Source organism: Nelumbo nucifera, chromosome 5 (assembly GCF_055504915.1).
Source record: "Nelumbo nucifera cultivar China Antique chromosome 5, China Antique-T2T, whole genome shotgun sequence".
Taxonomy (NCBI): Eukaryota; Viridiplantae; Streptophyta; class Magnoliopsida; order Proteales; family Nelumbonaceae; genus Nelumbo; species Nelumbo nucifera.
The window spans coordinates 33,964,469-33,978,814 of record NC_142653.1 but is presented as its reverse complement, the minus strand read 5'-3'; the positions used below and the strand labels follow the sequence as shown (position 1 = coordinate 33,978,814).

At 38.6% G+C, this 14,346-nt stretch overlaps 1 protein-coding gene across 11 annotated transcripts; it reads left to right on the top strand.

Annotated features, from left to right (window-relative positions):
• Positions 1-3,178: 3,178 nt before the first annotated feature.
• On the top strand, positions 3,179-9,762 carry LOC104599894 (uncharacterized). Of its 11 annotated transcripts, none has more exons than XM_088888719.1 (6): positions 3,182-3,978; positions 7,117-7,164; positions 7,527-7,586; positions 8,748-8,855; positions 8,982-9,036; positions 9,454-9,762. In XM_088888719.1, the coding sequence occupies exon 1, from the start codon at positions 3,323-3,325 to the stop codon at positions 3,872-3,874; it is 552 nt and encodes a 183-aa protein (XP_088744845.1). In that variant the 5' UTR covers positions 3,182-3,322; the 3' UTR covers positions 3,875-3,978; positions 7,117-7,164; positions 7,527-7,586; positions 8,748-8,855; positions 8,982-9,036; positions 9,454-9,762. The 11 variants fall into 11 exon arrangements, 8 of the variants coding, with proteins under 8 accessions (XP_088744851.1, XP_088744845.1, XP_088744844.1 ...); XM_088888718.1 differs by having other exon boundaries at positions 7,047-7,164; XM_088888723.1 differs by having other exon boundaries at positions 3,240-3,978; positions 7,047-7,164.
• Positions 9,763-14,346: the final 4,584 nt, after the last annotated feature.

Sequence of the window (14,346 nt, the reverse complement as noted above, 5' to 3'; positions counted from 1 at the left end):
GGACGCTCGTTTAAGAACACAACCTGAGGAGGCTAACGCTCGCAGACCTCACAAGTGTTGGCGACCCCCTTTTCAGTCCTGTGCTGAGGACTCTTGTTTAAGAACACAACCCGTGTGTTGTTGATAATGTAGGTCTGAACACAGCTACTCTTGATAAGCAGAGTGTAGACTCATCATGCCTAATGTGGATGAGCTCTATGCATTGTGGGTCAAGGCCTATCCGTTGGATTGCATTGTCACAGGGGATGAAATATCTGACTGAGGCAACCATCTGCATCATCTTCTGCTTTGGTGGAATTAACAACACACCTCGACTTCTTCAAGGAACAGCTCCACAATCTTGATTTGAACTATGGGGCAGCATCTCCAAACTCTATACAAGCCATTCTCCCCTTCATGGAATTAACAGTTTGAGGTAATAATACTCAATTTGTAAGGGGAGCTAATAGAGGATCTCTGCCCAACAGTCTTGCCTTCAGTATATTTATGAAAATCAGAAGATTGATCCAGATTGATCTAGATATTTGAATCGCTAGGAAAGATAACTAATAAAGAGAGAAGATGGATTCAGATTGATCAGAAGATGGGTCAACCCGCTGGCAAGCACCGCGGTCTCAGTGTTCACCGACTGCTGCTGCAACTGGAGATCGGTGCAGCTTGATACTCACATTTACTGTTTCTGCTACCACTCGTACCAGTCCAGATGCAGAGGTTTAATTTGAACGCAGTTCTTCACTCCACAGGTTTAGATCATTGACGGCATAGGAAAAGCCGATGCAGATTTCGAATAAAATTTGATGAAAAAAAAGAAAAGAGAAACAGAGAGAAGAGACAACACTTCGATCTCAGTCATGGTGAGCTACAGATCAGAGCGTTGTCGATACTCTAGCTTGGGTCATTGGAGGGATGGAGTAGGTGCTGAATCGGAGGGTGGATGAAGGTGATGGTGGTTGTCTTCTGCAAGGGGGAGATCAGAGCCACCGCGTTCTGATCCTCATCGACGGAGTGGATGGAGAGATAGAGATAAAGGGAGGGATAAGATAACAGACGAGAGATGGGTTGGTCCTTGTTACAGCCGGGGGTAACAGTCCCGCTCACAGGCGGTGATTCCTACCCGGATTACATATAAGTGGAACGAAGGGCAGTATTGAATTTAAAAAAAATTACGCCACGTGGTAGAATTGTCAGAAATAGTAGGTGTGGTTTTTAACAGTTCAATTTGTCGGTTAGTTTAAGAAAATTTCCCTTTAATTTATTTTATTTAATTTATTTTGTTCATTAGATTACATAATGGGGTAAACCATCTCTCATAGCTTCTTTTACTTCAATATTAATAATTTTTATCTAAAATAGTTAAAACCTATTAATTTAATAAAAATTAATCTATAGATTAATTTAATTATGACTACAACTTAATTTTATATATTTATTAATATTTAACTATTTTATTATTTAAGTAATATTTACAAAAAGTTGTAATATTTAATCATTAATAAAGTAAAAGGAATAAAATAGAACACTAATAGATTATATAGAAAAAATAATTATTTTATGAAGTAATCCAAATTATAAAATTATTTTTGTAACAAATTATTAAAATAAAGATTAATTGTTTTAAGCAACATTGCATTCCTTCTTTATAATAGTTATCAATTTCTGTAATTTCACTTTCCCTTGACAAATCCCATGCATCATACAAATCCCTACAAGTTTACTAATATTTGTGGGCTATTTACATGGCATTTGATAAAAATACCTCAAAAGAAGAAAAGCTATTTTTAGAGCAAAACTGCTTTTTTTTTTCTTCACTAGCAATGAGAATGGTCAATAGTATTTTCATTATTTTATTGGGCTATTAATGTAATGTCCAGTCTCTTATTGGTTTTCATTAATCTCCTACTTGGTCTTCTCTGGACAAGAAGAAATACACGAGACTAAACTTTAATCTAAACTAATAGTGAAAATTATGATTTACACTACCTCACAAATTTTTATTTACCTTTTTTGATTTTAGAGTAGATTGCTGAAACCTCCCTTGAATTTCTGGTTGTTACTGAAACTTCCCTTGAGGTTTGGTATTTGCAATCATCTCCCTTGAACTTTCTAGCATAATTGCAAGTAGATTCCCCTCCCGTAGAATTTTCTAAAAACTGCATGAAAATGTCCAAAATACCCATGCAATTACTTTTAACAAAAATGTTTGTTTTTCAAATTTTCTCTTCATATGAATCACTAACCAAAACCTTTCTAATTTCTTTTCTGAAATTGATTTATTTTCCAAATTTGCCCTTCAGATCAATCACTCAAAGGTAAAAACTGAATAAATTCTCTTTGTTTTTGTTGTTTATAAAGTTTGTACTATTTTTTTTCCAATAGAAACCAGCCTCAATAGTAATTACATGGCTATTGTGAACAATTTCATGCCTTTTTTGAAGATTCTACTAGAGGGGATCACTTACCATTGTATTGGAAGGAAGGATCAGAAACTTCAGGGGAGGTTTCAGAAATTTACCCTTAATTTTTATCTTGCAAAACTCCCACCTATGATACATGTACCCTCCCCTTGTGTTTTATCAGATTTCTCCACCTGTCACTATTACAAACAATGACAAAATTTGTAAATCGGGGGATCAATAATTTGACCAAGTAAATAACCAATGATAAATTTTGAAAAAAAAAAAAAAAAAAAAAACTGAAGTAGTAAAAAATATGAAGAGTTGACCAATAAAATCACAAAAAGAAATGAAAGAAAGAACTTGGGTAACTCATTGGATTCCATGTAAACCAAGTAATTCATTAGGGAACAGAAAAAAAAAAAAATACAGTGAGAACTTAGGACATCTACAAGGAGGGAGCTGGAATCATGCATGCCAAACCCGCTCACGGCTTTAGAGTATAAATTAGAGAGAGAGATTCAAAACAAAGAAACAGAATACCTATTAACTTGATCCTATCTAACTTGTACAAACACAATATTGGTCCGTGAATGGTAGGAAACCTTTCCCCACCACTCAATAGATAGTGAGTACCAATTAGTTGGAAACCCCAAATAGAACTTGGCATCAGCATGTTAATAGAATGTAACTACTGTCTTGCCCTTGAAACGCTGGAAGGTTTACTTGAATTAGGGATATCCTGCAACGGATTCAACTCATAGGTATTCAGGGCCCCCAAAACACCTTCAGCTAACACGGAGGAAAATCACTCAAAACCCAAACGACTCAGGAGCCATCTCTGCTCCATCTTGTCTCTTCTCTGCATCATTCCACCGCACTTGTTGGGTGGTAACTGGGAAGGAGGAGGTCAGGGGCCAGGACTCGGCATGCAGTTAGCAATGATGGGCTATGAACACCCAGCGGTCCAAAAGGAAACAGCCCTACAAGCCCTAAACACCACCATCAAGCTCCACTTCGAAAAAACCTTGGAGAAGAATCGAGCCGTCGATCTCGAAAAGAAGGAGCTTTGGAAGCTCTTCCAGTTCTTCTTCCTCTTCCTAGGCCTGGTCTCCATTGCCCTGGTCCACTCGCCCAGGCTACAGTGTCGCCACTGCTGGGTCCCCATCGGCCTCCTCACCATGGCCCATCTCATCTTCTATGTCTCGGTGGCTCAGACTCTCCGCTGCATCAATGGGCTCAAGTACCAGCGGCGGTGCCACAAGCTGACACTGCGGCTAGCGGCGGAGAGATTGAAACAGATCAAGATGAGGAGGAACAGCGGGCTGGCAGACGAGACGGACGACTTTGAGATTCAATTCCAGCAGCCTCCCCTGAGCTATTTTGTTAAGCTCAAGAGGAACTGGACCGTACATATCGGATTCTTGATTCTGATATACGTCTTCATGGTCTCTTCCTCGGTTGCCCTTCCCTGTTCCTAATCTAAAATCCACTTCTTCACATGTGTTCTATACTGTCTGTCCTGGAATTGGATGCCTCCGCGTCGAAGGTGGTGGTGATGGTTGTGATGCTGGTGTTTATCTGTGTAATTTCTGAAACGCCAAAACATCACTCTTTTCAGAATCTCCCGAATGTAGTCTTTTCCGAATTTTGCATCATCGCCCCATAGAGCGCCCCTTGTAGTTCACTCCAACCGTGTTTTGGAAACATCTGCCCATGATAAGTACGAAAGATGCTTCCAATGCATGTTGAGATGTGATCGTGGAGTTTGAATCTGCCCTCACAAAACGTGTCTCACGAGACCGGAGAACGCCTCACACGGAACGGGATCTGCCCCTCCCACATGGGCGCCTCACAGGCACATCCACCGTGCATTTAGAATATCCTACCATCCTAATGCATGATAGGATGTGCGTGTGAGGTGAGATGTGCATGTGAGGTCGATGTGAGGCGCCCTATGTGAGAAATAGATTCCAATTCGTGCCTCACACCTACTTCACACCTTGTTTTAGCCGTGTTCCTGGAATATATTAAATTGTAAATTTTTAATCATGGGAGATGTTTCCTATGCACGGCAGGAAAGTGCTGTGAGGTGCGCTCTGTGAGAGCAAATCCAAACTCATGATTGTGGGGCACTGATCTGAACTCGTGGTTTCCGGTTTCTTATCAGCATTCTAATTTTGGGGTAAATTGTTGAAACTTCTATTTAAATTTTTTACCTTGCTGAAATCTCTCTCCAAGTTTGATAATCGCAAATTTGCAATCACCTCCCTAAAAACTCTGATACAATTACAATTTGCAAGTAGATCTTCTTTGTTAGAATCTTCTAAAAAGAGGTATTGTTGAGGTTGTTTTCTACAAAAAAAATGGAGAATTTAAAGTTGCAGCTTTGTCTTTGAATGATTGATATGAAGAGAAAATTTGGAAAATAAATCAACTTCATAAAAGAGTGAAAGGGTTTGGGCTAACAATTCATGTGAGAAAATTTGTAAACATTTTGGTCAAAAGCAAACTGTATGGGCATTTTGGACATTTCCATGCCTCTTTATAGAAGATTCCAACAAAAGGGATCAACATGCAACTATGAAAGTTCATAGAGGTGCTAAACTTCAGGGGAGGTTTCAACAACAATCAAAGCTTTAGGGGAGGTTTTAGCAATTTTATTTTTGATAAACACAAAGATCCCTTCATACTTTGTAATTTGCAACAAAGAGCCCTTTAAACTTTCATTTGCGACAAAGACCTCCTAAACTTTCACTTTGCCACAAATACCCTTAACCATTAAATCAATAATGGAATGCATTAAATTATCAAAATGTCCACCTAAACTTATTTCTTTTCCTCACCCTTTTCTCTTAAATCCTAATCCTTATGGACTAAAAATACCTCAATTTCTCCAAATTAAAAGAAACCAGTTTAAATAATAAGAATTATGTCATTGGCATAGAAAAAAGCTTTTTTTTTTTTTATTATTATTATTCTTATTTCATTTCCTCGACATGAATGACTTCCTTGTCTTAAAATATGAAAATTACCCACTCCTTTCTCCAATCTCCAATGAATAAAGAAAATCAAACAAAAACACAAATTTTATGTCTAAAACCTCTACCATTTCATTTGATATTGAACCTAGCCAGAAGTTTGCAAAGGTTTATCTTATCTTATGTATATTAAAGCAATGCATGAGAGACAAATCTCTTTCCCTCCGTTTGCATGTATAACGCGTGTCACTCTATTTCTCCACTTCTCTCCTCGGTGCTCACCTCGCGTTCTCTCTCTCTCTCTCCTGATTTCAGAACTGAATTCAATTCGCCTCTACTTCTGTTCTTCGACTACTCGCCACCATCAACACTGCCATAGGACCATTCTATAGATATTGAAACCTTAGCCCCAACCTGAATTGCTCAAGGACGAGGGCTCGCTTTCGCCATGGTGAGATGAAGAGATCGATCCCAGATTGTTTCTTATCCTCCTCTCTGCCATGATTTTAGCCTCCATCTCCTTGCATGATACACACGTATCCCATTCTCTCCTTTCTTCCCGCTCTCCCCATCTTGTCTATCTATTTTGCCACCGCTGCTTTCTCTTCATTTCTCTCCCTCTTTTTCTTTATCCATCCTTCCTCTCCCTCGTCTGAGAATTCATGGAAGCTGCTCTAGAGCCTTCAGCCTCTACTTTCCCTCTTTTTAATGGCGTGTTTGGTGATTTATTATTTGAATGGGGTTTATCTCCATAGTGAAAACGGTAACGGCACTGGTGTCGTTACCGTCTCTATTTCTGGGTGAAGATAAAATTTCAGTGGCTCTGCTTCCCGTCTCTATTTCTGCTCAAGGTGAAGGACTCAATTCCTTATATCTCAGATGTCTTGAATCACATTTTCTTGATTTCATTTTATTACTTTTATCATGCGATGCATTCATCTTCCTAGACCTTATCTTTAGCCATGGAGAAGGAGCGATTGGACGAATTTTCTCCTCGGGAAGTTCTGGAGAACTGCCTCCGGAGCTTAGAATCGGAAATAGGTTTATCCAAAGCCAGTAGATCGGATTCTGATTCTCGACCCAATCGCAGAGCCATCTCCCATTGACAGGAATTCGTTCAGCTGATAAAAACTCGAACAATAAAGCGATTATACACCTTCCCTCATTTTGGAGTTCCAAAGGTTTCAAAAAGGAAAAGCAGAAACAGACTCTCTGAATCAAGTCTTGCTTTTAGAGGCAGAACTCTTAAATCCACCCCACGACTGCTCTTGTTTTTTGGCTTTCGCAACCGAGCCAGATGCCTTTGTCAAAACTTAGGGTTTCTGTTAGTTAAGATTTTAACACGAAGAGAATGTTACTTGGTTTAGCAGGGTGGCTTTCATTTTTTTATATATCTTGCTTTGTAGTTTTGGTTCTATCGAACCGAATTGAAATAGACACGGTTTAATTAACCAAAGGATAATTCTTTCATGGACTTAAACTTGCCACTTATTTTCTTTTGTTTTTTTCATCAGCTCCACTTATTTTTTTCTTTTTAATTGCATGTTAATGTTAATCCTATAACTTTTCCTTGTCTGCAACTTTATCTAATTTGGCAAGGAGACCCAACGTTTAGGTACACCATTACGTGCTGTGACAGGATATCACTCTTCTTTTTTGTGTAAATATGCAGAGCATGTCTGGTCACACAAGTCCAGTTGAATGTGTAGCTTTTGATTCAACGGAGGTTTTGGTGGTTACAGGAGCTTCTACTGGTGCAATAAAGCTGTGGGATTTGGAGGAAGCAAAGAGTAAGTAGTATTCTTTTCACTCCATTGATTGTTTTAAGTTGAAAAACACTTGCTAAACAGTTGGTGGCACAACTTGTTAAGTAGTTTAAGTGCCAAGATATGGCACTTGAAAATTGGAACTCATGACACATGCACTGTAATGGAATGCATAAGTTAATGACTCAAGGAGGCACCTGAAAATAATCCTGTTGTTTGGTCTCAGTTGGGCTTGGGAACCTAATTGCTTGCATCCCAAATCTAACTCATTAATTTTGTTGATTAGGGCCTTCACATGGCATTTCCTTTACTTTTAAAACTAAAGCTTGTATTTGGGGAATTTTTGGCATTTTCTAATTTGTTTTATGATTCTTGTTGAAGTGTAGTCGTTCGCACCCTTACTGGACACAGAATTAATTGCACTGCCATTGAATTCCATCCATTTGGTTAGTTCTTTGCATCTGGTTCTTATGAATGCTAATATAAAGATTTGGGACATTAGAAAGAAGGGATGCATCCACATATACAAGGGCCATACTCGAGGAATTAGTACCATTAGATTCACTCCTGATGGCCGTTGGGTTGTTTCTGGTGGACTAGATGATGTTGTGAAGGTAACCATAAAGCCATTGATATACCCCTCCCCCTTCCCCCCAACCCCCCCAAAAATAAATAAATAAATAAAACTATAAGTAACAACTTCTAAAACTATCTAAACAAGTATGGGATCCAACAACTGGAAAGCTTCTACATTTACTTTCCACGAAGGACAAATTACCTGCATAGATTTTCACCCCCTTGAGTGCCTGCTAGCCACAGGTGAGTATGGCTTTTATGTTATCTCTGTGACATATGCATATGTGTATATTATGTTTTCTTGTTCCGTTTGAGATGCCAAGACTTGATATATATCCATAGTTTAATGATCACCTTATTTATCATATCGAATGCATTTCCATTTATAAAATTTTATGCACATTTATTGATTTGGTTTTCAAGAAGTGAACTGGCAATTAGGCTTCTTATGAACTTAGGAATCTCCTTCTATATTGAGATGGTTGTCTGTTTACAGAAAGATCTATGCACCTACAAATAGACTGTAGATGTATAAAACAGAACCTCTTATAATTATAAAAATTTGAAAAGTTAAAAACTATGTAAGATATCTTTGATGAACAGATCATTATTTGTTTTGATTGGTTTTGTTCTATAATTTGTTTTGATAGGTTGTATCTCCGCATTATGCTCTATAGATTGCAGAGAGAGAGAGAGAGAGAGAGAGAGAGAGAGAGAGTAATTAAATAGTCATAGACAATAAGGAAGAAGATGGGATTGAGCTTTTTCTTTCTTTTGGTGTTAGAAGAGAAGATGAAGAAATTACATACCTATCTGAGAATGGCTTTTACAAATAAGCAACAACATTATAGAAAAATGAATCTATCAAAATTTCAAGCATTAATTAATTCAATTCAATTAATGCTTCTACTCCTAAATAAATTCATGGCATAACCAACTTCTCATATTTCTTCCTTCTCCTATTGAATGTGGATAAGCTTATTCTCCTTGCCTATCACTCTCTCTAACATGATTAATTGTTTATCTTGCAGGCCTATGAAATTAGATCTACTAAACAATCATTGAATGGTTACCTGGTTCTTTCTTCTCCCTCACACAATTGCTAAATACATTTTCACAGGGATTTCATTTATTACCTTGTAAATTCTTGTCTTATAATCTTTGAATATTTCATTTTTTTGGCTTTCAAATTGTCATTTATCAGGCTGCTTCAAACAACAAATATAAAATAATAAATATTCCCTCAACTCATTCCATCTGTGTAGGTCTCATCCTCAGCTTCTCTGTCTTTTACTATGAGATTATGAATGCCCCGAAAAGGTAATTTCAGAGGAAAAGTTACATTGTTTTATTATTTAAGGCTTCTTATTTGTATTGCCTTTTGTCCTTTGGACTCATTCATTGGGTTTCTTTATATTATAGAAGGATAAGTTCAGAGGAAAAGTTATTTTGTGTTGGATAATATCCTTATTCTTCTTAGAATTGTACCTATGCTTTTTCCTAGTCCGTTGTGTTATGTTATTTTTTGGAAACATAAGCAGAGCTTAGAAGAGAGTTCTTTTCTAGTTGGAAATTAATCTAATATGGATAAAGTTAATTTAATATGATATTTATTGATACAAAATTTGTGTTTTCTATTTGTCTTTTATTCATGTACAAAAAAATGTCGGGCCCCAAAATTTCTATATCCTTTTTTAATTTTTCAACACAATAATTTCTGTCCTTTATTTTATGCAGGAGAACAACTTGCACCTAGGAATTGTTGCTAGCAACAGATTGGTGGAGCCATGGAAGAAGGGATCCAATAGTCTAGGTCAAGTGTGGATTGGGAAAGTGAAATACCATGTACCCAAGCAAGAAATGGTCAACCAGATGGGCAAACATTAATTTTGAAATCATTGGAGTTATTCACTATTTAGTTAGACATCACATCTCCTAATTGGAAACCTTTCTTCTTTTTCCACTGAACAATCTCTTTATCCTTCAGAAATTTGTATTGATCTTATTAAAGGAACACCTCTTTATATATAAACTAATTTCTCTTTATTCTGTATTGTTTCTATTACTGAGAATCAAGAAAGAACAACAGAAACAGAGTTTCTGTATTGTGATTGTGATTGATGCACCAACCACACAGGTCCAAGTGGAAAATTACTAAATGGAAAAGGAAAACCGAGTTTCTTGAAAGAGGAACAGAAACATCACAAGTCAAGAAGCTTTTCTTTCTTCCCCTGTTCAACAGTAATTCTTACCAGTTTAAATCTTCTCAAGAGCTTCAAACAGAGACCTCTTACGTTTTTCTATAAACCACTGAATTCAAAACAACACAGAAACCACAGCCAGTAAATAAAAGAACCAGGTAGGCTACTAAAGTGAAACAACACTTGGCCAATAAGGTTTGCCAAATTGTTATTTTTTTATATGTATTGCCAAATTATCTTCATTCTTATGGGTTGTATTTGCTTGCGATGATAACTCTAATGTGTGGCTCATATTTGGTTATCTGCTTGGGCTTGGTTCATGCTTCTATTGATAACTCTAATGAAGTATATATAACTGATGGATATGTACATCATTGAACAACTTGTATTTCTTGGTGATTAATTTTGCATCTTATATTTCAGAATTTACTATCTTGATTTTGAAACCAATATGCAGATGATGAAAGGGAACATTTGGGTAATTCCAAATAATAAGGATTTTGCACAAAGCATGAGACCTTAAGTTTCAACTCCAACCATCTATAGGAGGGGGCATCTTTGAACCAGGTGGATCATCAGAGCAGCTAGCTACCTTCAGAATTCAGAGGCCTTCAAGTTATATTAGCTGATTATGATGACATCAATGGGGCTGTGAAACGAAAGCTCCTTGAGAAGCTCGGTTGTCAAGTTACTGTTGTTTCCTCTGGGTTTAAATGCATTAGACTTGGGCCCTCTGGAACTTCATTTCACATCATTCTTTTGGACCTCAATGTGCCCGAGATGGATGGCTTTGAAGTTGCGTTTTATTTTAGAGGTTATTTTAAATCATTTTTATTTTTCCATTAAGATTTGTTCAAACTGGTTGTACTTAGATATCTTACCATGTATGGCCCGGAACATGATACGATTTATTCTATAATAAAGTTGGTTGATGTAATGATGTTTATGGGAAAATTCCACTTTTATTTTTTAAATGTTTCTTTTATTTACAAAAAATAATTTTATATTGGATTTTAGTTTTAGTTTATTTTGTTCTACTTTTACAGTTTAAACTTTTAATAGTTTTACTAGCATTAATCAATGATAATTATTTAAAAACTTAACATTCAGTTAAATTAATTAATTAATTACTTCCATTTCATTACATTAAGTGATATTTATTAACTCTATAAATAATCTTTCTCAGTACATGATTTTAATCGTAATCTTGGTAATTGCCCGTGCTTAGCACGGGCGCCCCTCGCTAGTATTTAGTTATAAGCACCAAACTTGCCAAGACAACAACCGATACAACGACCCCGACTAAACTACCTAAAGAAACCCAAAACAAGAAACCAACTATAAAAATGCTAGCAAACCTAAAAGCTATTCCCCTGCCTTTTCTACGTCTCCCTCTTGTGCTCTGACCCTCTCTGAGACCCACTAGGAGGAGGAGCATAGCAATCTAGCACTAGTTTGGACTTTCTGCTCCCGGGAGAGAAAGGAGAATCGTCTGGTGAGTACCCCGACCATGAACGAATATTCGGTCTCCGCTTCTATTTCCGTCTCGTTAGAAGGGTCAACCCGGGATGGGTGAGCCTTCAATTCCTCAGAGAACTTGACTTTAAACCAATCTCCGACTTGGGTTTCTTGGTTCGTTGAATACGACACCCCTAGAAAGTTTCCAAAACATAGAGCCTTTGAATGCAGCACTTCCCAGACCTGATGACCTCTCTGGCAAAATGCAAGATCCAGAGTTTGTAATGGAAACATTATTGGATTGGGTTTCATAACTGCCCCCTTCACGATGCAAATCTTTGATTACCTCAAAACAACACCAAATGGAGCTCAAAGGGACTACTCCTTGAGAGAGAAACAACGTTTTGGGCTTCAATACAAGCCAAGACGAGCTTCCGGCGACCCTAGCTACGACGACGCTAGGTCCAACGGGTCCCTCTCTGGCGCCGGCAACAGCAACAAAAACCCGCATGTCAGTTTGGAGAGGTTTTGATCCCCAACCTCTACTTCAAACACTGGCGACCCCGACTCTGCCTGAATCTCGCTACCCCTTTGCTTTGTTCCATTTCCGTGCGACGACAAACCGCTTCTTCTTCTGCACCATTTACGTGGTTCTTCTTGAAATTGGCATCTATACAACCATCGTGACGAGATGCTTACCTCGAGTCCCAAGCCCCACCTCCTGAAACAGGGTGTGGCTTCTCCTGAAGTTAGACGTAATAGGCAACCGCTGGATGGGCTCCCTGTTACAACTGCATGACAATCGGTTCTCTAACGGAAGCTAAAGGTCTTCGACCGCAATCCGCATCAAATATGTAATGCCTCTCACAATGAGCTCTGTAGTTTTTGGTATATCCCGAACCCCTTTTCTCCAAACCAGAAGAGGGAGTGGAGTCAAGGTTCTCCCAAACAAGGATTTTTTGGTCTGCAAAGATGAAACCCCTTATTGCATCGCCAATTTCTTTGAACACAATTAGTCACTAGGCCGAGAGAGGAACACCAAAGACTATATTCACCACTTACCGTTGCCATTTCTCCGACTTTCCAAACAACCTATCGGATTCTAGGGCGACAAGGAAAATTGCATTCCATTTAAGAATTGATTTCGTAAATGACAAGCTCCACAAGCTTCTTCCTCTGAAACAAAAATGACAAACCACCTGTTTCCTTCCGGTCTTCTCACCGACGTTGTTGTAGATGTCGTTAGAGGAGCAACCATTGATTCACCTCCTAACTCGACGGACAACCATCTGTCATGATTAGACATTTGTGTAGGAACTCCTCACAATTCTGAACAACTTGGTCGGCCACCATAACCTTTATCAATTGACCAAGTACTCGAACTGAAGCGAGCCCTTCCTCAGACGCCAAAATCTGCCATATTTTTAAATAGTTTTCAAAAGCGATATTGGTAGCTATTCGATCAACGAAGCGGAGGCTTGGGCAGCTTAGGGATTTAAAAACAGAATATTGACAGACATCTGATGGAGGGGGGCTTCAATGTCATTAGATGTTCGATACACCACATTCAAAAAAAAATTTCTCTTAAAAAATTAAATGGTCAAATCGAAACGGACCCAATCTGGTCTACGAAATTGAGAAATTGCTGAACTGAAATCCACAATGGGTCGAGTTGTTTAGTTTGGTCAGTTTTATCGATATGATGAACCTATCTGAAATTAATTATTATTATTATTTTTGTATTATAAAAATATAAAAAATATTAAAACTAATTATTAATTATTTAAAAAGTTAACATATAAAACAATTATCTATTTTTATGTACTTCTTGATGGTGTGCGATCTAGGAGTTCCAAGTTGGAAGACTACCTAGACACTAGTCGCGTAGCGAATTGGACCAAGTTGTAAGACAAAGGATCAAAGAATCCGGGGTCACTAACCCGGCGAGGTCGTTCCAATGCTTAAGTTAGTATTGTACTCTGGTTGCGAGTTGAAAGGTTGAATGCAAGTAAGCTAGTGAGCAAGTAATTGCTCGTACTTGAGTCTTGTGGGTTGATGCCCTTATATAGATGGACTACCGTGGGTTTCGCGAAACGCTCCCGGAATCCTTGGCCCGCGATGTAGGGATCCATTCCGCTTTGGAAGGAGGGTAACGCACTAGTTAATAAGGCCTATCATTTCCCTCCAATTCAGGCGGAGTGAGGATAAGGCCTACAGTTATGCGGCGTGATCTTGAGAAGTTCGGAAACAAGCAAGTTTTTATGTTCGGTTATGTGGCACCTCAGCGCATGTGGGTACCAAGGTGCTTCGGCTCCAAAGTGACCGAGCACCCGAGGTCCCCCGATCTGCTGTCATGGCACCACATGCTGATTTGTCGTCTGGTTGGCAGGCCGCATCCACGTGTCCTTTACTTATTAGGTTAGGCCAAATCATCCGAGGTCCCCTGATCTGCCACATTGGTTGATTCCTCCGACACGTTAGCGGGCTCAGTCAGCCCAGGGGCCGATGTGCTGAATGTACATTCTATTATGAAGTTTGCCAGGACTTGGGCTTTGATCGTTGGACGTGGCTCGAACTGGATGTCGTATTCGCTCAGCTCGAGGGACCACTTCATCAACCTACCTGACACCTCAGGCTTAAGAAAAATGTGCCTTAGAAGTCTATTGGTAAGGACAACAATGGTATGGCCTCCTGCAAAACTTTACTTACGTAGTCGACAAGTCGTTGGACCCGGTCTACTTCTTTGATTAGTTCCGATCTGACCACCTCATCACTCGCGGAGAGGTACAACTTCAGTTCGTTACCTTCCTCAGGTCATGTCAAAACCGGTGCAGTACTTAGGTACTTTTTTAACTCATCAAATGTGAGCTGACACTATTCAGTCCATACAAAGTCTTCGTTGTTTTTTATTGCTTTAAAGAAGGGTAGGCACCGACCCACCGATTTGGACATAAACCGGTTTAGGGTGGCT

What these genes read in the sequence shown, in the direction of transcription:
- LOC104599894 (XM_088888725.1), top strand. Translation starts at nt 3,323, where the DNA reads ATGCAGTTAGCAATGATGGGCTATGAACACCCAGCGGTCCAAAAGGAA.